Consider the following 27,612-nt stretch of genomic DNA (forward strand, 5'->3'; position numbering starts at 1 on the left):
CCCCCCCCCGTCTGTGGAACCCCATTACCTTCTCTGATAAATGTGTTACCCTTGCTGCCCTGGATCTCAAATCTTGGGAGGGCAAAGACCCTGTTTTTCAAATACTGATTCCAGCGAAACAGAGTTAAGTAAGAGCTTCATGTTTTGTTGAAGATCTGAGCATGGTGGTACAGGCCTGTGATCTCAACTACACTGTACTCCCAGCTACTCAGGAAGCTGAGAGGCAGGAGGATTACAGGTTCAAGGCACTCTGCCTAAGGCCACAGAGGGAGTTCAAGACCAGCCTGGACAGCTTAGCGAGAGCCTGTTTCAAAATAAGACTAAAAAAAGGACTGGGGTGTGGTTCAGCAGCAGAGCCTGTTGTATGGTATCTCCCAGAAAGGAAAGAAAGGAAACCCACATATTTTTGAGAAAGAATTCTTAAACCCTTGAGGGAGGTGAACACACTTGCCTTTTACAAATGGAGAAACTGCTGAGACCAGAACCCTTGGATGTGCTTAACCACATTCACCAAAGTGTAAAATATTAACATGTCTCATGATGGCAGTTTTTACCCCGTTGATTGTGCTTGCCACTCACTGGAGTTACCATGGAGCTTGAAACATATTAGCCCAGGTAGAACCTGGGCAGGTGATCACTGCCCTGGTGTCCATAGTCAGCATTAATGACCTTACAACATCTGGGGACCATCCTGGGTGATGTTGGATTTCCCTGTATCCTTTTTACTCCCAGATGTCAGGGTTAAGTCAGCCTGAGTGAATGCTCTTCTAGACTGTGCCTTTGCCTGGCTCTCCTCTCTGTGCCTTTGCTGGAGAGTTATCCCTGGCTTCCTTTGATATGTTTTTGTTGCTGTTATTTTTGAGACAGAGTCTCACTAGGAGCCCATGCTAGGCTCCAACTTGTTCTGTAGTCTCTCCATCCTCCTGCCTCCAAGTGTGAGGATTGCAGGGGCGTGCCACCACACCTGGCCTCCGGGTTGGAAGAAGTGAAGTTGGTGACTTTGTTTTGGACCTGGACATTTTAGAGAAGTTGGGAGAAAGAACCAGATAACTATGCAAATAAGTTTCCTGTCCTTGGGATTCCTTGGGAGCCTCCTTTCCACACGGGTGCACTTTTCTATGGCATTAGGAACGCAGTCTGGGGATTGTGTAGTTTGATCTTTTGAGCCCTCCCAGGAGTGGGGACGGGTGGCCTGTTAGGGGAAGTACAGCTTACTTCAGTTTATGACAAGTAGTGACATAATGTGGAGGGTTTTTGCTTGTTTGTTTCTTCCTTTCGTTCTTTTGGTTCTTCAAGACAGGGCGTAGCTCTGTAGCTCTGGCTGTCCTGGAACTCTGTGTATATAGATCAGGCTGGTCTTGAAATCTGCCTGTCTCTGCTTCTCAAGTGCTGAGATTGTAGAAGGGTTGAGTCTGGTTTTAGACTTCCTCCTTTGTTCAAACCTCTTCTCTGAGTATCCTTGTGGTTCTGAGGCCCTTGTCCATGGGATGATCTTTAGCTAGTAGCTGTAGCTACTTCCGGTTAATCTCCACTCAATAGCCACATATCCTAGGTGGCTCGCCACAGTGTTGACAGGCTGCCTGGGTAAACTCTGAGAAGTTAAGGTGTCAGACCACAGACTGTGTGTTCATAACCATGTAGCTGGGCCACATCCCTTTTCCTTTCTGTGTTTCTGCTATTGCATTTATGAACAAGAGTTGCTGAATGCGGTCTATTAAATATGCACCTGACTAGGTGTATCCAACCCAGGACTGCTGTATCTAGTAAGCAGAACATTATAGTTCTTCAGCTTTCAAGAGATGGACAGAAATAGCAACCTATCAGAGTGAATCCGTGTGTCCAGAGATTCTTTATGCCCGGTTTTTAAAGCTATGATGACATCTGCTGGGTGTGGTTGTTTTACAACCTTGTAGTCCTTGCTAGTTTTGTGGACACCCATTAAAGGAGGGCAGTCCAGCATTGTCCTGTCCAATGCCATCTAAGAAAGTGACAGACCCCGGGAGAGGTTTTCTGGGTGATGACATCTGTGGAAACTTTAGAAAGTAATACTGAACCACAAGCCAAGAGACTGTCTACTAGGCTGGAGAGATGGCTCAGCGGTTAAGAGCACCAGCTGCTCTTCCAGGGGTCCTTAGTTCAATTCCCAGCAACCACATGGTGGCTCACAACCATCTGTAATGGGATCTGATGCCCTGTTCTGGTGTGTCTGAAGACAGCTAGCTACAGTGTACTCATATATATAATAAATAAATCTTAAAAAAAAAAAAAAAAGAGACTGTCTACTCCAGTCCTGCAGGTGAAATCTTCCATCTTCTCAGAGTTTGAGTCAGAAAGTAAAGCTGTATTTCGGGATACACAGTAGCAGTGTATAGTCCCCGGAGCTCTGAAGCCTCTCTGATCATACAACCTTGAGCCAAGCATGTGTGCGTCCAAATGGTTCTTCAAGTATAGCTAACAGACAGGAGTGTCCTTCACCACCTTCCCTGTGCGTGGTATGATCAGGGTTCTATTTTCAAACTGTTTCTGAGAGACTGGATCTCCCTTTATTTACTAAAGCAGTCAACCACGGTCAGCTGCCTCTGGTGACAGGACCCTGTCCTCAAGCCCCAGCCTTTTCTGTGATGATCAGAGGCTTCTGAGAGTTCCTTGTCTCTACCCACTCACATTCCAGGGACGGCCACCCTAGTGGAAGAAGAAATGGGATCCTTCATGTGAGGGTGGCCCTGGCCTGATGGTGATTACTGGAAAAGAATGTAGCTGAGGCCCATGCTCCACCACGTGATCAGAGCCTTTCACCAACCCAGCCTTTATTTACATCCAGCTGTCTTCCCCAGGATCTTCAGTTTGGGTAGAAGATAGGGTGCTTACGGATGAAAGCAAAACTTAGACACACTAGAAAGACGTTCTTACTCTTTTTTTTTTTTTTTTAAATTTGTTTGACTTTTGTTTTGTTTTTTGGTCATTTAAGAAAGAATTCATTATAATTGTAATCGGCAAAGAAACAGTAATACCGCCCCTTCCTCCTCCTTGAGTGGGCAGTTTGAGGCAGTCTGGCATATCCCAGGCTGGCCTCAAATCTGAACTCCTGGTCCTCTTCCTACTTTTCAAGTGCTAGAATTGAGACCAACCCTCCCTGCCCCCTGTTGTTGGCAATTTAACTGAAAGCTTTGCATATATTACAGGCAAATGCTCTACTACAGTGCCTCTAGGAGAAGCTATATTTTATTCAGGGCAGAAAAAGCCCACCTCAACCCCACATCTATCAATTTTCTCCAATTATCATTCATGCCCATGGATAGAGAGAGGCACCAGCACGGGCTAGCCTATGCAAAGCTTCGGATTATGTTGCCAACAATGGGGGTGGGGTGGGGATAGTTTGAATAGCAGGGAAAAGCCCTCACTTAAGGGTGAGTCAGTTTAACAGTGTATAATTTCAGGAAAAGAAAACTCATGCTGAAGGGGCCTTAGTAAGGCTGGGGTGGGGGCAGGGAGAAGTCGCCCCTCCCCCCCAACAGGTCAGCAGCTCAACGACTTATCAATCCATGGAATGCATGTAACAGGAGGTTAAAGCTAACCCCCATGAGGTTGTTCTCTGACCCCCCCCCCCCGTGTACACACACACACACACACACACACACACACACACACACACACACAAGTGGGTAAAAATGCTTGCTACCTGGCAACCGAGTTTGATACCTGGGACCCACCCGGAAGGAGAGACTTGATACCTGCAAGTTGTCATCATCTGATCTCCATACCACACACATACACACAGACAGAAACACCCATACATACAGAAATAAAAATCTAAGAAAACACAAGGCAAAGGATACCAGGGCAAGGGCCTCTGATAGAGAGGCAGGAAGTGCGGGAGCTGAAATCTCTGTGTCTAAATCCCAGCCTCGCTAAACCTACTATCTTCAGTCTGTGAAAAGAGGATGTGCCAGAGGCATAGTGGCACGCTTTAAATCCCAGCACTCAGGAGGAGGAGTTCGAGACCCGGCTGGTCTACCTTGAGCTTCGGGACAGCCAAGGCTACACACAGAGACCCAGTCTGAAAAAGCAAGATACAAAACATGCCAAGAGCATCAACTGCATAAAGTTCTGGGTCTAAGTGGTTCAATGTTTGTAAAGGGCTTAAAATGGAGCCCGGAACAGTGATGTTCTGCAGATATTTAAAATGTGGCCAAAATAGTTGACAAGAGTAATCGAAAGTATTCAGATTGTAAGATTTTCTTTCTCTCTCTCTCCCTCCCTCCCTCCCTCCCTTCCTTCCTTCCTTCCTTCCTTCCTTTCCTTTTTAAGGCTCTCAATGAACAGGCCAGAGTGGCCTCAGATTTTCCAATAATAGGATTGCAGGTGTGCACCACCACATCCAGTTTGAGATTGTGGGGTTTCCTGGTGATAATGGTGACAGTGGTAACTGCCATGGTAGATTATCCAATTAAGAGATGCTCAGGGTCTCTGGAGCGATGGCTCAGTAGTTAAGAGCACTGACTGCTCTTCCAGGGGTCCTGAGTTCAAATCCCAGCACCCACATGGTGGCTCACAACCATCTGTAATGGGATCTGATGTCCTCTTCTGGTGTGTCTGAAGACAGCTGCAGTGTACTTATATATGATAAATAAACAAATCCTTAGAAGAGACAGGTCTTGATTCCCATGGGGACCACAGTGCAGGTCACAGCTGGTTAAGGAAAGGTTGTGCTGGGTGGGGTTGACGTAGTATGTTTCCAGCTTCCTTTATTCAGTGCACTCCCAGCTCCGTGCGCTGATCTTTGTGTTCTCAGAGCTCTGCATGGCTGAGCCCATGGAAGACAACTTCTAGACTTCCTGGAGCTGGAGAGCCCCTCCAACACTTTCTCTTATTTCTCAACCCAGAGGATCCGGTTTTACAGAAAGATAATGAGCCTTAACCAGCACCTGGAAATTCAGGCTAGGGCTCTCTGTCATACTTACAATGGTGTCACTTCTCCATGAGTGAGGCCTGAGCCACCATTAAGAAGCACCTTGAGCAGGTTAATTGCTTTGCACCAAGTTATTTACCAAGCCTCTCACTCTTCCGCTGCCACCCTCGGCAAGTCCAGTCACGCTGTTGATTTCTCACCGCCCAGGTTTGTGCTGGCTGGAGATGGAATCAAGGCCAGCTCCTGTTCCCTGCTTATGTGACAAGCCCCCAAATATGACTCCAACACCCCCACCCCCCAATTACTTGTGCTGTGGGTTGGGAGGGTTTCTTTAAAAGCATCTTTGAATGTTTCTAATCTGGACCACACAAGTGCTAACTGGGAACCAGGGAGTTGGCTCAGCCAGTAAAGTACTTGCTGTGCCCGTGAAGAAAGTCTGTCAAGGTGGGGACTTGTGATCTCAGTGTACACAGAGATGCCAGATGGAGTCCTGGTGCTTGCTGGCTAGCCAGCCTGTCTTACTTGTAGAGTTCCAGACCAAGGAGAGACTCTAGCCTTACAAAACAAAGTAGATAGCATCCAAAGAACCACGCTGAGGTTGGCTGCACAGTCTCTCTTTCTCCTACATACACATTCCTCCCGTACGAAAGGACAGTTGGTTCAAGTTCAGACAGATCATCCTGCTACTGTCATTTCTCATTTGCCTTTTGCTCCAAAATGTATCGAAGGAGTGTATTCTGCCAGTCAGACTGGTGGTGCCTGTACCCGCCTCTCACCCACTGACCAAACATTCATGTCTATTTATTTTGTCTGCCAAGTAACAGGGCTTTTGGCTTCAGACACGTTTACAAGGGCGTCCCCTGGTGGAAGAAATGAGCACTGTAGCACAGGCATCTTCCCCGGGGCAGTTGCATCGATTCACCTGATTGTAGAGGTGCCTAGCTTTGAAAACGAGGCAGGGGAACAGGAATTTTTCATATCGAAATCCATTGTGGGGAGTAATGGGCAATTGTTTAAAAGGGTGGAAAGTAAGCTGGCTCCTGAGATTTGTTGTGAATTCACCCTTATCCTATGAGATTTTTCTATTATATTTCTCTTTGTGTAAACACAGACACAGACACAGACACACACACAGACAGACACACACACACACACACACACACACACACACACACAGTCCCATGGTATGCTTAAGGAGGTCTGAAGATATCTTACAAGTTAGTTGTCTTATTATCTGGGTAGCAATGGTGCACACCTTTAACCTCAGCAGTTGAGGCAGAGGCAGGAGGATCTCTTGAGTTCAAGGCTAGCCTGGTCTACAGAGTGAGTTCTAGGATGGCCAGGGCTCCCACCCCCACACTCAGTTCTCTTATCATATGAATTTTTTCACTGGGGGTTCTAGCAATTGAACTCAGGTTGTCAGGATTGGCTGTAAGCATGCTTTCCTACTAAGCCATCTAGGTGCCCTTGGGTTTTTGAGGCAAGGGTTCCCGGAGTCTCATATTTGCTGTGTAGCTGAGGATGACTTAGCTTTTTGGAAAAGTAGCCAGTATTCTTCACCCCCATACCTGTTTTGTTTGTGTGTGGTGTATGTGTGTGGGTCTGATGTTTGTGTAAATGCAGGTACTGATGTGCCAGGGAGGGCCGTAGAGCTCAGAGGCAAACTTTGGGACTCCGTTCTCTTCCATCTTGCTTCGAGGCAGGATCTCTGCAGACTAGGCTAGCTGGCCCAGGAGCTTCTGGGTGAATCTCCTGTCTTGCTGTAGGAGCCCTGGGCTTACAAAGGCACATCACCACATCCTGCTCTTTACATGAGTTCAGGGGTCTGAACCATGCCCTGCTACAAACACTCTGACCCGATGAGACATCTCCTAGTCTGTTTTAATATTACATCTCTCTCTGCTCTTTACATGAGTTCAGGGGTCTGAACCATGCCCTGCTACAAACACTCTGACCCGATGAGACATCTCCTAGTCTGTTTTAATATTACATCTCTCTTGCTTTCACTCTGAAAATGAAAGATTACTGTATAGACAAGATTTGATTCTCATTGACTATTAAGAAAACTAAACAAACAAAAAACCAAACTCCAAAGATCAGTTGCCTCGTATTTGGGAAGATTTTAATGATAAGGCCAAGGCTCCCTGGGAAAGGGTTGTTCATCGACAGTTTATAGTTTACTGAGCTGGTGAATATTTTGTATGATGTGCTGGATGAATCAGGTTCCCTTTCTGAAGAAGAAATGTCCTGTCTATGATCTGTCCAGTTTCCTAATCTCTGATCTCCATCCTGTAGTGATATTTGAAGGATGCACTGGTCGTCCAAGGACAGCCTTCTTTTCTGAAGACACCCGGTTCAAAGTGGCTACAGATGGTGTCATCACGGTCAATCGGCGTCTAAAGTTTCATAAACCGGAGACAAGTTTTCTTGTCCACGCCTGGGACTCCAGTCACAGGAAGTTTACTGCCAATGTGACACTGAAGTCCACAGGACATCACCACCACCGGCACCACCACCATGTACGTTGGGGTATTTCTCAGATACGTGTATGTTTTTTAGGGAGCTGTCTAGTCTGGGTCCCCTAGTCTTGGCACTGGGGACTTTTTGGGCAAGATAACTTTATAAGCAGACTGTGGGATGCTGTGTCAACATCCTTGATGCCTGGAATGTAGCTCAGTTGATAATGTCTTGGCCTAGAGTGCATGAGGCCCTGGTTTCTATTCCCTATCATCACATAAATGTATCCTCCACTGTTTAAGTGGAGGTAGGGGGATCTGAAGTTCAGGATCCATGGCCATATAATTTGAAGCTTCATGAGATTGTTTCTAAAAGTGTCCAAACCAAACAAAAACCAGACAGGAAACAGGGCCCAGCTAGAACTTAGCTGGCTAAGGTCTGTGTTGATGAGTATCTTCCTGTGAAGGGTAAGGATGAAATCTTCTAGAAACTTTGTTACCATGAATCATTCTAAAACACTTAAACAATCCAGTAGGTATTGCCTTTCACCTTTGGCTCTCCTATTTCCCTGAGTGTGCAGGAAGTGATCTTTATTGCACATGGGAACCCTTCAGTGCAAGTCTCCAGGTACTTTTTGGTTCCTATCCCAGCAGCTTCTGTTAGAACAAATGCAACCCTTACAGATATAACACAGTAAGATTAACACATTTGTATCGATCTCAAAATAGCTCTTAATAGCAATTCCCCAAACTAGTTGATTGATAACTCCACTTTGGTGAACTGCATCCCTAGGAAAACAAAAGAAAGGGAGTCCAGGACTCCCAGAGAGCTAGCTACTGAATTTCTGATATTATCAGAATATGGTAGGGCTTAAAGGACATGTACTATATAAGTTTGAAATAACTTTTAAATACTGTTGTCAAGAGTTCAAACCTACCTTCTGTATGCACAGTGATAATTTGAATGCTAAAAGAATTTAATGAGAACAGCCTGGAGGTGATGGCACACACCTTTAATTCCAGCAGAGGCAGGTGGATTTTTCTAAGTTCAAGGCCAGCCAGGTTTGCAGAACAAGTTCCAGGATTGCAGAGGAACTCTATCACAAACAAACAAACAAACAACAACATCCAAATAAAACTAATACACACACACACACACACACACACACACAGAAATAAAGAATGAAAAAAATGAAAAATGAAAAGGTTTTACTTGGGGTTTTTTTTTTCCTGGAGGTTCAAGCCCAAATGCTACTTTATTTTATCCTCTAGCTAGTGTGGCACATCAGAGTAGTAGCACACAGGAAAGTAAATTAGTTATGATACAGAAAGATAAGACTAGGGTCCCTATTCTTCAAGGACATAATCTTCTATGATCTAAAGACCCCTCATTAGCCACTAAACCAGGAACAATGCTTTTAGGCATAGAGACTGTTGTGGGCAGTCAGTGTCCAGACAACAGAATTTGCATTTCTTTGGCCTATGCTTTAGCTGTTCATCTTGGATGGTGCATGTAATATGTCATTGAGAATGAGTCACTAAATTCAAGGTGGAGTATGTCCGTGGGATAGATGAACTGTTAGACCTGTATGTTCTCTGCATTGCTTCATTTTGTCTATCTTCTTTCCGCTTAGGACTCTGTCTCTGAATCCAAGCCAGAACTGCTCAGAACGTTTCCCAGCTTCCACCAGGGTCTCAGAAGACAGAAACGAGACTGGGTCATCCCTCCCATCAGCTGCCCCGAAAATGAAAAGGGCCAGTTCCCTAAGAATCTGGTTCAGGTAGGGGAGGAAGCTGGTAGGAGGCATACTTCATGTATGATGAGATCTTCCCTTTCCAATTCTGATTCTCTTCTGTTTTGTGTTCAGATCAAATCCAACAGGGACAAAGAAACAACAGTTTTCTACAGTATCACTGGCCCAGGAGCAGACAAACCCCCCGTTGGTGTTTTCATCATTGAAAGGGAGACAGGCTGGCTGAAAGTGACGCAGCCTCTGGATAGAGAAGCCATTGACAAGTACCTCGTGAGTATCTCTTAGATTGGGTAACAATCGTCAAATTGGGGGGGGGGCAGCTGGTGTTTTATCCCCAGTTTGGATGCCCTGGACACATATAAGTAACTTATCTTAACAAGTTGGGATGATTACATTGTTGTTGTAGAGAATTCCTCACATCATACATGAGTATAGATGAAAAGCTGTCAAAGTAGGTCCAGTGGGTAAGAACATTTATTGCTCTTGAAGAGAATCTTGAGTTCAGTTCCCAGCATTCAGCCATCTGAAACTTCAGCTCCAGGTGCTCTGACACCTTATGACCGCCATTGATAACTGCAAAAAAGTATATGTGAACACAATATACATATACACACAGACATACACACAGAAAGAGAGAGACAGAGAGATAGACAGTCACAGAGACAGACACAGACACATAGACACACATGCATGCACATATATACATGCAGGGAACCAGCCTGACATCACAGGTACTGAGGTGGGAGGGAACACAGCCTTGGACAAAGGCTAAAGGCTGATACCAGCCTTAAAAGCTCTTCCTTACTTTTTTAGGGGCCAGAAGCTGATGGCATCTGGCAGTTTAACTCTCTCTTGCTCTTCTGTGGCTAAAAGCTGCTGATTCCTGGCAGTTAACAGCAGAGGATTAAGAAAAGAAGTCAGGTGCTTGGGCTGGTTCTTCTTTGACTCTGCGGCTAAGAGGTCTGTTAATTCTTTGTGAGCAGAGAGAAAGGAAAAGAGTCAGGCACACAGAAAAAACACTTAATCACTCTGGATGAAGCAGAGAAAAGAAGCTCCAACAAATCCTTATTTCTGTTCTCAGTATTTATACATTCTCTGAAAATTACCTCATACAACTAGCAGGTAGAACTGTTACAGCAGGATAATTGATTACATGATTTACTAAACACTTTTATGTTCTATAAGTTCATAGTACATTTAAGGCAATAGTTCATGTCATAAGGTTTAAGGAGTTACAGCAGAAATGTTTACATTTCTTCCCATTAAGACTAGTATCTGGGGCTGGAGAGATGGCTCAGTGGTTAAGAGCACTGACTGCTCTTCCAGAGGTCCTGAAAGACTAGAATCTGACTAAATACCCATTATCTATCTTCTCGATCCATAAGTTCAATATAAGTAAATGATTTTCTTATCACAAGTTAGCATGGTTTTGTTAAGAGATCAGTCACCTACCTTGTATCTCATTAATTTTGAAGTTTTGTATCGATAAACTAGTCAATATTTTATTTGTTGTCTTTGTATCTACAATAAATTATCCATTCCCAGTTTATGACCTTTAATTACCAGATAGTGGCCTTTTTCCTAACCTAGAAGGGATGTTTTACTTGGTTGCAATTTGCTCCAAGCCTGCTGCTTTCTTTCTCTAGGCAATTGGCCTGGAACACGTAAAGGTTTACAGAGCTCTATTTGTAGCTTTTTCTTTTATAGGGGACTTTATATTACTTGTACCAATTTAAGAATTCTATAAAATCATTATCAGGAATTTTGAAATCATCAATTCTTCTATACAGCATTACTGTATAAAAGGACATCTTCAGGTGGGTGGATGCCCAGGAATTATTAGGCTACGTAATAGTGATAGGAAAGGCATATCAGTAGCAAGAAGCAATCCTGGGATGAAATTGCACCTGTTCAAAATGGTGGGCCATCTTCAGAAAGCTCACTTGTATGCCCTAGCCTTTCCTAGATGGCTTCTTACATATACACATAAACTGAAAGCTGTTGACTTAGCTCAGGAAATGACTTAGTTGTTAAGAACACTGATTTGCTCTTAAAGGACCTAGGTTTAGGTCTGACATGGAGCTCATAACTCAGGTTCCAGGGGGACTCAGTGACCTCCTTGGGCACCAGCTTGCATGTGGTACACATGCATACCCAGAGCCAAAACACTGATATACATAAAAAAGGGAGGTGTGGGGACTAGAGAGATGGCTTAGCAGGTAAGAGCCCTGGCTACTCTTTCAAAGGACCCTGGTTCAACATGTAGCACACACAGCAGCACAGAACTGTCTGTAGTTCCAGTTCCTAAGGATTTGACACTCTCACACAGACATATATGCAGACAAAAAACACCGCGACACATGAATAAATCAATCTTTTTTTTTTTAATTGGTGTTCTGCCAGCATGTAGAAGTTGTCAGATCTCATTATAAGTAGTTGGTTATGAGCCACCATGTGGATGCTAGGAACTGAACAAAGGACCTGTAGACGAGCAGCCAATGATCTTAACCTCTGAGCCATTTCTTCAGCCCCAAGGATGTCAACTTGTTCTTGGGGAGAAGTTTTTTACCTAAATGATACATGTTCTGATAGTACCTTTAGGGAGCCAAGCTCACTTCTGGGACTTGGTTGCAATGTGGACTCAGGGAGGAAGGAGATAATCTGTAGATGCCAAGTGTAGAAAAATCTCAGGAAAATATTAAGTTGGTATGGCCAGAGGGAAAATTACCCCAATTGAAGTAAGTGTATATGTGATAGATGGGCCGTCTGTCTGGTGGTTGTACTCTCTAGCTTTGAGACTTAATTCATCATGAGTTCATTAAGCAGCAACACACCGTGTAGAAAATTCTCACACAAAGGTATCATGGCTAGAGTGGCTCCATCTCTACCCTGGCTCTTCCTCCAAGTAACTCTTACTTGACTCTCTTGCAGCTCTTTTCTCATGCTGTTTCATCAAATGGGGAAGCAGTGGAGGATCCCATGGAGATAGTGATCACAGTGACAGATCAGAATGACAACAGGCCAGAGTTTACCCAGGAGGTCTTTATGGGGTCCGTTGCAGAAGGTGCTCTTCCAGGTAAATTACTCTCAAGGAACCAAGTACCCAGAAAGATATTTGGGTTCTTTAGACCTTGAAGTATGGAATTAGAACTTGAGGTCACGTTGCTGAAGTTCAGACATGTTGTTTGAAAGCCACCATGAGAGATGAGGTAGAGGCATGAAGGAGCAAAGATAACATTTTACCCCTAAAAACATATATAGGCAGAAACAAAAGAAGAACCTTCTTAGGGCTTGGTGGTGCGTGAACTATGGGCATTGAACGTTGAGTCCCCTGAACATGGTTGGTTTGGTGAGAATTTTGGAAATAAAAACTGTGACAAAGCGTGCTTATCTCCTAGAATAGGATTGCCCTGCGTATTCAGGAGCAGATCCCAGTGTGGCAGTTGCAGCCCATTTAAGGCTCCTTTCCTTCGACAGGAACCTCCGTGATGCAGGTCTTAGCCACCGATGCGGATGACGATGTCAACACCTACAATGCTGCCATCGCCTATACCATTCTCAGCCAGGATCCTGAGCTGCCTCACAAAAACATGTTCACTATCAACAGGGACACCGGGGTCATCAGTGTCGTCACCTCCGGGCTGGACCGAGAGGTCAGGCAGGGCTTAGGAGATGGCGGAGGGGCTTGAAGGCAAACATACATTAAATCCCATGAACAGTGTAATCCTCTGCTGAGCTTAGTGACTCAGTTTTACATTTAAATACCAGAGCAGAAGCTCTGTGGCCATGGGAAGGCAGCCTGGGCGGTTAAGCATGTGGTCAAACGCTTTCCCTATATGCAGTAAGCTGCGCTGGGTCGGAGGTGGCTATTGGAGTGCGTTCTGATTTTATGTATTTGGTGTCTGCAGAGTTACCCTACATATACTCTGGTGGTTCAGGCTGCTGACCTTCAAGGTGAAGGCTTGAGCACAACCGCAAAAGCTGTGATCACTGTCCAGGATATTAATGACAACGCTCCCATCTTCAACCCAAGCACGGTAATTCTACAGCTTCTTGGTTCCAGGAAAGGGTCTTCATTGCTCATGAGCTATGTGTTGCCTGTGTGTCCCGGTGAGCCCTTTAAAAACTCTTCTCCAGGTTAGTGAATGTGAACTTCAGACTTAGGAACCAGCATACTGGAGCGGCGACTATCTCCAAAATCCTTCTTCCATCCTTTGCCTGGGGTCATTGGCATCTTTTGGGTGTTAGCAGGTCTCACTTATTCCTCACATTTTGCCAATGTATGTTTCACCCTGTGTTACCAGAGACCTGTCAACACAAAGCGGACAAGTTTTCTAGTCTTGTGGAATTTAACATTTATAGGAAATATAATTTTAGGGGAATGGATGGTTACTGTGTAACCCATCCTGGCCTCCAACTCAACAGTATGCCTCTTAAATGTTGGGTTACAGCTGTAAGATGCCATGTCCAGCTTTGTAAGAATTACTGAATGCTAAATATCAAATAAATGAATATTAAATGCATTCAAAGAGAAAGTTTTAAGAGCCAGATACAGGAATTTCAACTGCAGGCAGGCAGGCAGGCATGCACACACGCACGCACGTGTATGCGCACTCACACAAAGAACTTAGTCAAATTAAATTTTTATAGTCCATGTTGGCAGGCCATGCTCAGCTTTTTAGCCTCAGAAGAGAAGATCATATTCTTCTGTGTGAATTAGAAGTCGATATAGTGGTTAGTTAACAGAGGCCCAAATAGTGTAGATTCAAAAAAGGGTTGACTTTTTTGTTCTTCTGTTACAATAGGCCCCAGGGAATAATTGATTTATTTAATGTTTACTAGTAGAGACTAGAGCGTGGGTGGGGTTGGTCGCAAATGGTACACATGCCTTAAGATCACAATAAGCAGACAATGAGGCTTACAGAAGGTCCTTGTAGCCAGGGCCTTGAAAAGTTACTTTAGATGTGTATAGAAGAGGGTGCTCAGGGCTGCCAGTTGGTCTACTGATGGGAAATGAGGGCCTATTCCCAGGACTCTTACCTCCATCCTTGGAGACTCATGCGCTTCTCTTGACCTCACTCATCCCACCCACTCACTTCTCTAGGGCTGGGTCCAATATGGTTCCCATTCCTTTATCCTGAGTCCTGGGCCTAAGCTCACTGTCATCTTGTCACTAATGACCTGATTTTCGCTTTACTCTTCAGTACCAAGGGAAAGTGAATGAGAACGAAGTCAATGCCCTTATCGCCACACTCAAAGTGACTGATGACGATGTCCCTCATACTCCAGCATGGAAAGCCGTGTACACCATAATCAATGATCCCGAGCAGCAGTTCATTGTCATCACAGACGCCGACACCAATGATGGCCTTCTGCAAACAGCCAAGGTTTGTATGGTGCTCGGTGAATGACATGTCATCAGCTGCGGCTCTCCTGTCCCACGGTGTCTTTCCATGAGTGGATCAACGCTGGCAGGGGTGAGGTCGGGAGTCTGAGGATGGTACTGACCTTCTGGGGCTTGCAGAAACTCTCTCATGGCTGTTTGGCTTGTTAGAAGTGAGATCAATATGGCTCCTTTGATAACTATCCTAAAGTCTGAGGCTAGGCAGCAGAACGTTTGAGTCATGACCCCTTTAGGGGCCTAAGACCAGCAGAAAATATAGATATTTACATTATGATTCATAACAATAGCCAAATTACAGTTATTACATAGCAATGAGAATCGCTTTATGGTTTGGGGTCACCACAACATGAAGAACTGTATTGAAAGTTCACAGCATTAGGTAGGTTGAGAAACCACTGGGTTCGGAAGATGATGGTTCAGTGGTTAAGAACACTTATTCTGTAGAGAACCTGGGTTTGGTACAGTCACAATTGATGGTAAATCTTTGGAAAATGTCTCAACTAAAAGTAGGAAGGACTTACTGGTGAATTTAGCAAAAGTTAGTAGATAGCCTAGGGTGTCTTTCAAGTAGTAATGTCCTCCTCGGCAAGTGAACGACCATGTTTGAGAACTATTGTCATCAAAAGTGGTATCTGAGCCAGCTGGTGCTGGTGCACACCTCTAATCTCAGTACATGGGAGGCAGATGCATATGGATGTCTATGAGTTCAAGACCAGCCTGGAGTCAGTATACAGTTGAACAGTATGAGTTCTAGGACAGCCAGGGCAATAGAGAAACCATGTCCCAGTGGGTAAGAAGAAAACCAACACCCTCACCCCCAATTCTTTTTTTTCCCCTTTGGTTTTGTAGCAGTGGAGATTGAACACAGGACCTAAAACATGCTGGGTGGGTGCTCTACTGAGCTACACGTTCTATCCCTGGCAATTTAGGTTTAACTTTGTTTTTCTCCTATTCTCTAGGGCTTGGATTTTGAGGCCAAGCAGCAGTACATTCTACATGTGAGAGTGGAGAACGAGGAACCCTTTGAGGGGTCTCTTGTCCCTTCCACAGCCACTGTCACCGTGGATGTGTTAGACGTGAATGAAGCCCCCATCTTTGTGCCTGCAGAAAAGAAAATTGAAGTATCTGAAGACTTTGGGGTGGGTCTGGAGATCACATCCTATACCGCTCGAGAGCCAGACACATTCATGAACCAGAAGATCACGTGAGTAGGACCGTTTGCAATGCTAACATTGAGCGGGTGTTGGTATGTGTTCACACACTTTTTTTTTTTTTTTTTTTTTTTTTGGAGACAAGGTTCTCACTATGTAGTCCTCACTGCCCTGGAACTTGCTTTGTAGACCAGGTTGGCCTCAAACTCACAGAGATCCTTCTGACTCTACCTTCCTAGTTAGTTCTGAAACTAAAGGCACGTGTCACTATGGCTGACCACTTTGGCTTTATATATTATTTATGTAAATAAGAATACAGCCATTTGTCATGTAATGATAAAGCATTCTGAGATATGTGTCCATGACAATGGGACCAGAGTTTCACTGAAGAATTGTCATTGGCTAAGCAGCCAAATGGGTTTCAGGTCTCAGACTCAAGATGTCAGGCTTGGTGGTAAGTGACTTTATCCACTGAGCCACACACACCCCACACCCCATACCCCACACCCCAGCACCAACATGGAGGCTCATAACCATGTGTAACTACAGTTCCTGGGGACCTGATACCTCTTCTAACCTCTTATACCATATGGTACACATATATATACTTAGGTGCGCGCACACGCGCGCGGGCACACACACACACACACACACACACACACACACACACACACACATTTAGAGGAGTAACTGTGCAACACGTGAAGAGGACCTGGGACCCTCCTCCTCAATGTCTTTGTTTTCTGCTGTACCTACTCTAAGCCAAAGCTTCTGTCCCCAGGTATCGAATTTGGAGGGACACTGCCAACTGGCTGGAGATTAACCCAGAGACTGGTGCCATTTTCACTCGGGCTGAGATGGACAGAGAAGACCCGGAGCATGTGAAGAACAGCACATATACAGCTCTCATCATCGCCACAGATAATGGTATGGACGCCGTGTGGTCAGATCCACATTTCGTTTGGGCCTGTATCACTCTCCAGTGTGTTTGCCCCCTTTTAAACTTTTTTCTTTTATTTTGAATTTTATGTGTATCTTAGGATTTCATTTTTTGTGAAGAGGAACCATGACTAAGTGTCTTATTTTTTTTTTTATTAAGATTGATTTATTTTATGTATATAAGTGCACTGTAGCTGTCTTCAGACACACCAGAAGAGGACATCAGATCCCCATTGCAGATGGTTGTGAGCTACCACGTGGTTGCTGGGGATTGAACTCAGGACCTCGGTCAGTGCTCTTAACCACTGACTCATCTCTCCAGCCTCCATTGCAACTCTTATAAAGGAAAACATTTATTTGGGGCTGGTTCAAAGTTTCAGAGGTTTAGTCCATTATCATCATGGCAGGAAGCCTAGAGGCATGCAGGCAGATGTGGTATGAGGGAAGGAGCTGAGAGTTGTACATGTAGATCCAAGGGCAGCCAGGAAGTGGCTCTGATATTACACTGGTTGGAGCTTAGGCATAGCAGATGTCAATGCTCACCCTCACAGTGACACACTTCGTCCAATAAGACCACATCCACTTGAGTAAGGCCATACCTCCTAATAATGCCCTTCTTTGTAGGCCAAGCATTCAAACTCATGAATCTATGGGGGCCAAACCTATCCAAACTAGCACAGTGTGTGGGTATTTACCCTACACGTATGTCTGTGTTCCTGGTGTCTGTAGAGGATGTTCCCCTGGAACTGGAGTTACAGAGAATTGTGAGTTACTATGAAAGTACTGAAAACTGAATGCAGGTCTTCTGTAAGATGGAGCATTCTTAGTTACTGAGCTGTCTCTTCAGCCCTGTTCCTTTTTGTATGGAAATAGGAATGACCACAGTGCTTAGCATAGGCGTGTGTTCTCCACCACTTATTTCCCACTTGGATACCCCAAGATTTTTGGGAAAATAATTTTTGGGGAGACATGGTTTCCTATGTAACCCAGGCTAGCTTTGAACTCACCATGTAGCCCAAAAGGCCTCACAATTGAGGTGACCCTCCCTTTCCTCATCCTGTGTGGTTCTAAGGGTCCAAACATATTCTACCACACTCTGCTTTTCCTTCCCTTCTAAGCCGGGGTTGAGGCAGGGCGATTGTAATTCCAAAGGCAACATGCTTAGTTGCCTCAAAAAACAAATAACAATAACAATGAAACAATAAACCCCCAAATTGAAATGTATGAGTAATATACTAGAAAGAGAAAAAGAAAGCTGCCTTTGAAATGAGAATTAATCTGAGACATTGTATACGGAGCACGCAATACGCCTGTCAGAAATTGAGACAAGGACAGACCCTCTGAGGTTAGCGTGGAACCTCCTGAGGCATCACAGACAAGCTAAGTCAGAATTTGGCTTTCTGGAAGGTGACCCCATCTTTAAGCTGGGACACCCTTTCTGTTTTCTCTTAGGTTCACCCATTGCCACCGGCACGGGGACTCTTCTCCTGGTTCTGTTAGATGTCAACGACAACGCTCCCATCCCAGAACCTCGAAACCTGCAATTCTGCCAGAGGAACCCACAGCCTCATGTCATCACCATCTCGGATCCAGACCTTCCCCCTAATACATCCCCCTTCACTGCTGAGCTAACCCACGGGGCCAGCGTCAACTGGACCATTGAGTATAATGACCCAGGTGTGAAGACTTGCTGTTTTTAGGGAGACTCTGCCAACCCCACTTCATCCTTCCCTTTGCTATTTGGCCCCAATTCCCTGTGCATTTCATTCACGCTCCTATTCCTTTGAGACGTACTGCACTGTAATATGAGCCTCAAGCAATTCCTTCCTCTGGCACTGAATGTGGAACACTTTGGTTCCCTAAACATTTCAATTCACTGAGCTTTTTGTTCTGTCTCCTCCCCTGGTCCCATCATTTTTTTTTCTTTCCCCAGATCAAGAATCTCTCATTTTGCTACCAAAAAAGGAGTTAGAGATTGGAGAATACAAAATCAACCTCAAGCTCATGGATAAACAGAATAAAGACCAGGTGACCACCTTGGACATCCATGTGTGTGACTGCGAAGGGACTGTCCACAACTGCATGAAGGCGGGTTACGTGGAAGCAGGATTGCAAGTTCCTGCCATTCTCGGGATCCTTGGAGGGATCCTGGCTCTGCTGAGTAAGTGCGGTGGCAGGTGCTTCAGTCTGTTACCTCTCAAACGGGGAAGGACTACCTCCTAAGAGGAGCTTTTAGTTGGGGTACAGAATAAACTGGCCAAAAGGTAGAGTGGGGCGCGGGATCCTTCTGTAAGTCACCTGTGTTCCTCAGTAAAGTAGGACTTCAGACCCAGAATTCCTAATAAGGCTCCTCAGAGGCCTCATTTTAAACCAAGAGATGCTGAGCTGGCAGTATGGTTGTCACACAGTCAGGGCAGAGGAGAGAGAAAGTGGAGGCCTCCTAACTGCAAGCTGTAGACGTCAGTACTGCTCGGATCTCATTGGCCCAAATGTAGTCATACCAAATTACAAGGCAGCCTGGGAGCTCTTGCTCTTAACTGGATGACGTGAGCCCGTGGAATGCCTGGGAGACCTTGGAGATGGAGGGTCAAGTGAGCAATGGTATCCATGGCTGAAAAGATGAAGGAGAATGGAGATGCTGGTGGGAATCTGTTGTTTCTGGCCATAGTCCTTGGTCTGATTTTACCTGTAGAGAGTCCTGGGCTTGATGCCAATGCCCTGAGGGTTTCAGTGATCAAAGGTTTGTTTATATTTATTTGTTTTGGCAGTACAGATGTTTTATTAGACTTGGCTATAAAGTTGGGGAAATTCTGATATCAGACATTTGAAGCGGAAGTGGTGTCAGGAGCCAGATGTCAAACCTGCTTATTATTATTGCTGTATTGTTTTTTGAGAACTGGTCTCATCTGGCTGGACATGAGCTAGTCCTCATTCAGGCAGCTACCCACCTGCCACCTGCCTGGCAGTGTAAGACTCTGTCGTTCCAGGATAGTTGCTTCCTCTGGTCTTTCTTGCCTGTGGCTCATCACTCTTCCCTCCCTTCCTTCCTTGTCTCTAGTTCTGATCCTGCTGCTCCTGCTGTTTCTACGGAGGAGAACGGTGGTCAAAGAGCCCCTGCTGCCACCAGACGATGATACCCGGGACAATGTATATTACTATGATGAGGAAGGAGGTGGAGAAGAAGACCAGGTGGGTTCTAAAGATGGAGAACTTCACCTCTGATTGAGGGGTGTCGGGTAGGGGGTGTCATTCACCACCCTGCTGTACTGCTGTGCAGCACAGATACTCTTGTGTTCTCTGCAGTGTTGGTTGATTACATCGAGGCTCACAACATCTGTAGGTCAGTGAGGCTCTGCTAGTCAGGCAGAGCTGTGATGAAAGGCACCAAGCTGCATCCTGTGCTCAGGTCTGCTGCATGGGAGCCTCATGTGAGTTGCATTAGGGGTGCATTGCTGCTGTCTTAGCGCCTGAATCCCCTCACGTGACAGAGCCCATTGTTAACGGACAGAATGCTACTTGCATCAGCTGTGGTGCAGAGGACTAAGTGTTTGCCGTGTCCTGTGAAACGAATGAGACACAACAGCTTGAGTTCATGCCGTCCCCAAGGGCTCCTTTTTCTTTCAGTTTGGGTTGAGAGACTTAATTTGGGAAATGCCATTTCATATGCATTTGGGTCTTTGGGGTTCCTTTGGCTTTGTCCGTTAGCATAGTCTAATGTCACGAAGCAAGCCGTTCTCTGTGCGCGCAGCCGCTGCCTTCTCACAAGCTGTCTCGTTCTGCTCTTCTCTAGGACTTTGATTTGAGTCAGCTGCACAGGGGCCTGGATGCCCGACCCGAAGTGACTCGAAACGATGTGGCTCCCACCCTCATGAGTGTGCCCCAGTATCGTCCCCGTCCTGCCAATCCTGATGAAATCGGGAACTTCATCGATGAAGTAAGTAAGCTGTGAGCCAAGGCACAGTGCATCTCTTAATTCCTGATCAAGGAGAAAAAACATCCCAAATGAGGAGCGCCTTCAAATTGGTGCCTTACTGTGCCTACGTCCCTGAGACAAAATCGAAGACCTAGGACTCGCGGAGCAAATTTAGTTTGCGTAGGTTTCTTGCATTCATTACATGTTTCGGGGAGTGCCATAGTCCAAAGGCCACTCAGCTGGTAGACAAAGCAACTTCTCAGCCACCCGAGGGCCAGAGTTGCCTCTGAGGCACCAGCATAAATGCTGAGCGGGCCTGGTGGCCTGTTCATTCTAGTGTTTAGGTTAGAGCATCTTGAATCAGCAAGTTCTAGGTTCTGTTGAAAAAACTAGTATCAGTAAATAAGGTGAAGAAAAGTTGAGAAGGACCCTTGATACTGTCAGCCTTGAGCTTTTCACTTGCACCTGTGCACACAAATACACACTATGCATATCACCCACATTATTTCCCAGTTTACCTAAGGCCTATAAAAACAGCATCTATCATGTAACAAAAGTGCTCAAATAATGTGTCAGAAATTTGTTCACCTCTAATCAAAAAGCTTAAGCAGATTATAGGAGTTTGCTGGGTTCAGCAATCTAGACACACACATACACACACACACACATATGTATACATATATATATATATATACATTTTTCTTTCAAGACAGGGTTTCTCTATGTGGCCCTGACTATCTTGGAACTCTTTTTAAACCAGCCTGGCTTCAGTCTCAGAACTCCCAAGTGCTGGGATTAGAGAGGTGGGTTTCTGCTCCCCAGTGCTAAGACACCATGACCAAAGCAACATACAGAAGAGTCTGACTTGGGGCTCTAGAAGGTTAGAGTCCGTTGGTGGTCATGGCAGGGAGTCTGGCTGCAGGTAGACATGCACAGCTGGAGCTACAAGCTCATGTTTTGATCTACAAACAGCAAGCAGAGAGAGCTAACTGGAAATGACTGGTCTTTTAAAACCTCAAGCCTAGGCCACGCCTTTAATCCTTGCAACCTGGGAGGTTGTAAGTAGCAGCAGGATCTCTGAATTTGAGGCCAACCTGATCTACAGAGGGAGTTCCAGGATGGCCCTGGGCTACATAGAAAACCCTGTCTCGAAGAAAAACAGAAAAAATAACCCTCAAGTCTGGTCTCAGTAATACACCTCTTAATCCTTCAAAGTTGGTCCAACTGGGACCAAGAATTCAAACACTGTGACCCTGGCTGGCTTTGTCCTTTCTATACCAAGGAGTACAAGCTGACCTTGAACCATGTAGCAGAGGATGTTGTTATCTTTTGAGGATTTTTCTGGGCTGAACTGTTATCTATATGTATTAGAATGACTACTCTCATTGCTCTTAGCCCCTGTCCAGCCTGGTATTGTGACTTGTCCTTCTGTGCTGGTGTGTATGTGTGTGTAAATATGGTGCTCTTCCCTTTAGAACCTGAAGGCAGCTGACAGCGACCCCACGGCACCCCCTTACGACTCTCTGTTGGTGTTTGACTATGAGGGGAGCGGTTCTGAAGCTGCCAGCCTGAGCTCCCTGAACTCCTCTGAGTCGGATCAGGACCAGGACTACGATTATCTGAACGAGTGGGGCAACCGATTCAAGAAGCTGGCTGATATGTATGGTGGTGGCGAGGAAGACTAAGGGACTAGAGAGTCCTGTGTGGCACCGTGGGGGATGCAGAATAATGATATCAGCGGTCTTTCATCTCCTTCCCTGAGTCTGTAGAAGAGAGACTGATCTCAGAAGTATGCACATTAATTGTGTAGCGGTCCCATACTACCAGTCTGTCTGTCTTAGGATGGTTTTCACTGATTGTCAAATTTTTTTTTTTTTTTTTTTTAATTTTTATTTTTACAGTGCTGGGATATGAACTGTGCCTTTTTGTTTTGGAGCTATGTTCCGCTCCAGACACACAGCCCCAAGCCCTTCACCCCTCACTAATTTTTTTTTACGTTGTATATTTTTCGCTCAATTACCATGTTTGCCTTCCGTATTCTAATAGCTATGATGTTCCTGAATTCTGTTGCTGTTCTACGATGCAGAAATGCCTGGGCCCTTTTATGCTGAGAGACAGGTTTCTTGGTACGGGTGCAACTGAGCTGGAGAGTGTATGTTTCAGAGACCTTTCGTGGCGCTCCCTCCCCACCTCCACCTCCACGGTACTTATCCCAAGTGGGACTCACGTTCAGCTGTGTGTCTGGGGCAGAACAACAAGAAAATGGGAGCACTATGCAAGCTTCACATGTCTCAGATTCTTAGGCGTACACCTGATTCTTAGGTGGACGCCACAGTGGGATATGTTGCTTTGGTTTTCTACGAAACAATGCTGTGACTAGAACGTTCAGGGAGGTTTTCAATGCACTGCTTGATTTCTTGTGTTCCTTTCAAACCACTAGTAAAGAATGGAGTTTCCGAGAGACTGGGGTGCCACTGCCAAAGATGGGGTGGGGAAGAGAAAAGGAGAGAAACCAAACCTGGGGACAGTGAAGCTGGTCAGTTGGCACACTGATGGGAAGGGTACTCAGGTGGCGAGGCCTCTTTCCCACAAAATTCCTGGAAGAATTAGGGGTATCTCAACCAGTGTTTCCTGGCTGGCATCCTTTTCCATGTATTCCTGAAGCCCAGGAAATACTCCCCTCCAATGCCTGCTTTTGATGCTAGCTGCCGAAAAGGCTGGCTGACTTGGACCCAAGCTAACCACTTCTAAGTACAGATAGAAAACTGAGAATATGCTGGGTATGTTGATACATGCCTTTAATCCCAGCACTTGGAAGGCAGAGGCAGTCAGACCTCTCTGAGTTCGAGGCCAGCCTAGTATAGTAAGTGAATTCCGGGATAGCCTGGGCTACACAGAGAAACCCTGTCTCGAAAAACCAAAAATGAAAATCGAGAATATTACAAGTTGTGCATTTTCTCAGGAAGAAGGAAGAAAACACCATTCTAATGGGAAAAGGAGACAAGGGTTTTGAGACTTTTCATTCAAAATGCAAATCTCAGCTTTTTGGTAACCACTGGAAAGAATTTCACTGAAAGTGCTGTACTCAACTAATTTTGGAAGCAAACAATGACCGCAATCAATTGTGAGAACTGTTGATTTCTCTGTAGTTTAATTGTTTAATGTTGATAGCGTGTCCTTTGTATGTAGTTTGAGTGTGTGTGTGTGGGTGATGATAATTTTGTATTTTGTGGGGAGTGGAAAAGGTAAAACAATTGAAACTTCAAAGATGCATTTTTATGAATTTTATTAAAGAGTTTTGTTAAACTATTGTGAAGAAGCTCACTTGATTTGACTCTGCGAGGATTCCTAGACAAAAGGACAAAGGTGAACTCAGCTAAATTATGGAGATGGGAACTTCCAGCAGAAATGTCTTCTCCATGCTTTGAGGTCCTTTCTGGGGAGGGAATGCTTCCATGGGGTCCCTGCTCAGAGCCCTATCCATGTGGTGTGGTGAGAGCATGAAGTACCCAGGCCACTGGACTACAGGGGACCTGCTGTCAGCCGACATCTTCCAACAGTAAAGGAAGCAGCGATTCTACGAAAAGGAAGACTGGCCTCCTCCAGTTCACTTCCATGATTGAACAGATTGAACCTAGGACCTTGCACGTGCCAGACGACTGTTCTGCCTTTCAGAAGCACCCCCAGCTTCTTTGTACTTTTTAGTTTTTATTTTTTTTTTACACTTTTTTAAAAAACAAAATCGTTTGTGTGCGCGAGTTCGTGTGCACATAAAGTGCTGGTGCCCATGGAGGGCAGAGGTGTCATATCCGCTACAGCTAGTTATAGGTGGGTGGTTATGTGCTACCCTGTGGGCACTAGGAGCTGGAATTGAGTCCTGTAAGAGCAGTGTGCACTCAACCATAGGACCATCCTCTGTACTGTCCCCCCCCCCCCCCTTTTTAAATATATGTGCTTTTTTTTTTTTTTTTTTTTTTTTGGTGGTACTGGAAACTGAACGTGGAATCATAAGCCTGTGTCAGCAGACCCAGATGGCATTTGACAATTTTTGATTGACAATAGCTGGCAGCTGCTGCTGTCAACTCCCAGGATAGTCCTCCCAATAAGAAAATGACCGGTCTGAATATCAATATACTCCTGTGGAAAAACCCGGCGATAGGAGTATAACTTTTTCTTAACTTTATACATGAGCCGCTTTATGATGGGTGCATTTAATGTGTATGGAGAGAGAGATCTGTGGAAGACAGACGTAGGCATCAGATCCCCCGGAGCTGGCAGTTAGAGGCATCTCTAGGTATATCCATCTCTATTACAGTGTGTTTCAGAACCTTAGTCCTAAATAGAGAAAAGGCCCCACTGCACATAGATGCCACATTTTTCTCCATCTTGGGGTGAAGTAGCACATTTATGGACACCCTTTTCAGTCTTGGGTTCTTAAAGGAGCATACCGTGGAGTAGAGCTGCTAGAGAGAGCATCTGTCTGAGATCCTGACTTCTAGGCAACAATGTCTATGTGGTTTTGTAGGAGACCCTTTATCCCTGGGATACAAATGCTGGAAGGGTAAAGGGTTAGGACATCTAGAAGGCAAGAGGACAATGGTTAATGGTTCAGAAATACATATTGAGAGATACCAAGAAGGCAAATGCAGAAATGCAGTGACTGGATCCAGGTGAAAGGCCCCATGCCCTGCTCTGGAAGTTTTTTGTTGTTTTTAAGACTATAGTCTGAATCTGCTGTGTAGTTCACACTGGCTTTAAACTTGCAGTCCTGTTTCAGCTCTTTGCGTGTTGGATTACAGGCCTACGTTGACTCTGTTCTTTATTATTTGAGCTTGGGAAGAAAGAGCCCAGGAAGAAATCTTATAATACTAGTGTGCTAGGGTCATTCTGTTACATGCGATAAAATGCTGTCCAAAAGCTATTTGGAGAGGAAAGGCTCATACTCTTATACTTATACTCTTAGGTCATAATTTGTCACAGATAGAAGTCAGGGTGAGGACTTTAAGCAGAATCCACATTGGAATGGAGCTCATTTGCTTAATGATCAGCTTTTTTTTTTTTTTTTGAGGGGGCAGAAAGGACTTAACTGTGCGGCTCTGGATAACCTGTAACTTGCTGTGTAGATGTAGTTGGCCCCAAACTCACAGAGTGTCTGTCTGTCTCTCTCTCAAGTCCTGAGATTTAGCTAGCTTTCTTTTTGTCTAAGATTTATTATTTATAAATACACTGTAGCTGTTTTCAGACACACCAGAAAAGGGCATCAGATCCCATTACAGATGGCTGTGAGCCACCTTGTGGTTGCTGGGCATTGAACTGAGAACCTCTGGAAGAGCAGTCTGTGCTCTTAACCACTGAGCCATCTCTCTAGCCCTCAGCTAGCTTTCTTATCCAGTCCTAAGTCTTACCAGCTTAGGGATGGTGCTGCTCACAGTGGGCTGGTCTCTTTCACATTAGTCATTTGTCAGACAGTCCCTTATTTAAGTCTCTAGGTTTTATCAGGTTGACAGAAGAAGCTAATCAGGACATCTGGTCAAATGATATGTGAATGGTTTCAAAGCCATTCAGTGATGGGACAGCGATAGTCTTTTCTACACATGGGCTGTGAAGATTAGCGAATATGTTGATTGTTACTCAATGGATAAAGGAGATAGAATGGCTAAAACTATTGAACTCTTTCTTAACAGGGAACGTTTCCCGATGTAGGACTGATTATCTGAGCATTTATGTGGATGCATAAATGACAGAAGAGACAAGTAAGGGCTGGAGTGTAGTTCAGTGGGAAAATGCTAGCCTAGCATGTCTGAGCCAGGAGATACTGCTGGAAGATAAATGCAAACATTCTAGCTATCACGAATGGCTCTCAAGGATGGTTTCCCCAAGAACCCTTAATGTGCTGGCATCTTTCCTAGAAATTCCGTGCTTGTAAGATCCATGCTTGGAAGACAGCCATTGATTCCCCTGAAAGATGTTAGTTTTGTTATTTCTGAGTTTAGCAAACAGGGGACAAGCAACCCCTGTGTACTTTGATGGTTTGCGCAGCTGCTGCCCCTCAAGCCTTGATAATGGGCTCCTTGTTGGATGGCTCAGTCAATAAAATGAGTTTTACATGAATATCTCCCAGGGTCCATCTTAAACATCCCCAGATGTGTATCTGCACAGGATTGGTCTGCTGGATATAGTTCTTGTGGGGATTGGCTGTAATGGATGCTTAAAAGTATATTCTGGGGAGCTCCCAGATGTAGGTTTATGTTTGTTTTCTAATTTCTTTGTGGTTTCTTTTTTCTTCCCCCGTGTCTTCCTCCTCCTCTTCTACCTCTTCTTTTGTTTCTCCACTTCTTCTCCCTCCTCTTCGTCCTCCTTTTGTTATTCTTTGGTTTTTCTTTCTTTTCTCTTTTTCTTTTTTCAAAAGATTTTATTTATTTTAGACACACCAGAAGAAGGCATCAGATTCCATTATAGATGGTTTTGAGCCACCATGTGGTTGCTGGGAATTGAGCTCAGGATCTCTGAAAGAGCAGTCAGTACTCTCAACCACTGAGCCATCTCTTCAGCCCATTTTTTTCTTTTGGTTTTCAAGACAAGGTTTCTTTGTGTAGCCCTGGCTGTCCTTCAACTTGCTCTATAGACCAGAGATCTTGCCTACCTCTGCCTGGGAGTGCTGTAAAGACGTGCACCTTCACTGCTCAGGAGTTTAATTTCTTTTTTAGATCATTTTATGTGTGTAGGTGTTTTAATTTATTCTTTAGGTTGTTTTATGGTATGTGTACATGCCTGGTACCTGTGGAGGACAGGAAAAGGCATCAGAACCTCTAAAATTGAAATTACATATGCTGTGAACCACTATGTGGGTGCTGGGACCAAATCTGAGTTCTCTACAAGAGCAACAAGTGCTCTTAGACTTTGAGCCATTTCTCTAGCCCTGTTTGTTTTGTTTATTTGCTTATTTGAGACAGGGTGTCTACTGGCCTGAAGTTTACTAAGTAAGTGACCAAAACCTTTTAAACTCTCAGTTCTTTTAAACTCTCAGTATCCTTGTGACAATGTTTTCATTTTAGATGCTGGAGAGTCTATGGATTTGGGTTGTAA

At 44.9% G+C, this 27,612-nt stretch overlaps 1 protein-coding gene across 1 annotated transcript in view; it reads left to right on the forward strand.

Moving 5' to 3' along the window:
* CDH1 (cadherin 1) overlaps positions 1-23,836 on the forward strand; it is a 61,418-nt gene extending 37,582 nt beyond the window's left edge. The window contains exons 3-16 of the mRNA XM_080937006.1: positions 7,205-7,428; positions 9,000-9,146; positions 9,234-9,389; positions 12,051-12,195; positions 12,597-12,772; positions 13,028-13,156; positions 14,324-14,506; positions 15,483-15,727; positions 16,456-16,601; positions 18,066-18,290; positions 18,547-18,774; positions 19,672-19,802; positions 20,404-20,547; positions 22,002-23,836. Coding sequence (XP_080793132.1) covers positions 7,205-7,428; positions 9,000-9,146; positions 9,234-9,389; positions 12,051-12,195; positions 12,597-12,772; positions 13,028-13,156; positions 14,324-14,506; positions 15,483-15,727; positions 16,456-16,601; positions 18,066-18,290; positions 18,547-18,774; positions 19,672-19,802; positions 20,404-20,547; positions 22,002-22,211 — 2,489 coding nt within the window. The 3' untranslated portion in view covers positions 22,212-23,836. The remainder of the gene's footprint in view (positions 1-7,204; positions 7,429-8,999; positions 9,147-9,233; positions 9,390-12,050; positions 12,196-12,596; positions 12,773-13,027; positions 13,157-14,323; positions 14,507-15,482; positions 15,728-16,455; positions 16,602-18,065; positions 18,291-18,546; positions 18,775-19,671; positions 19,803-20,403; positions 20,548-22,001) is intronic.
* Positions 23,837-27,612: the final 3,776 nt, after the last annotated feature.

The sequence above is a fragment of the Micromys minutus genome (assembly GCF_963924665.1).
Source record: "Micromys minutus genome assembly, chromosome: 24".
Lineage (NCBI taxonomy): Eukaryota > Metazoa > Chordata > Mammalia > Rodentia > Muridae > Micromys > Micromys minutus.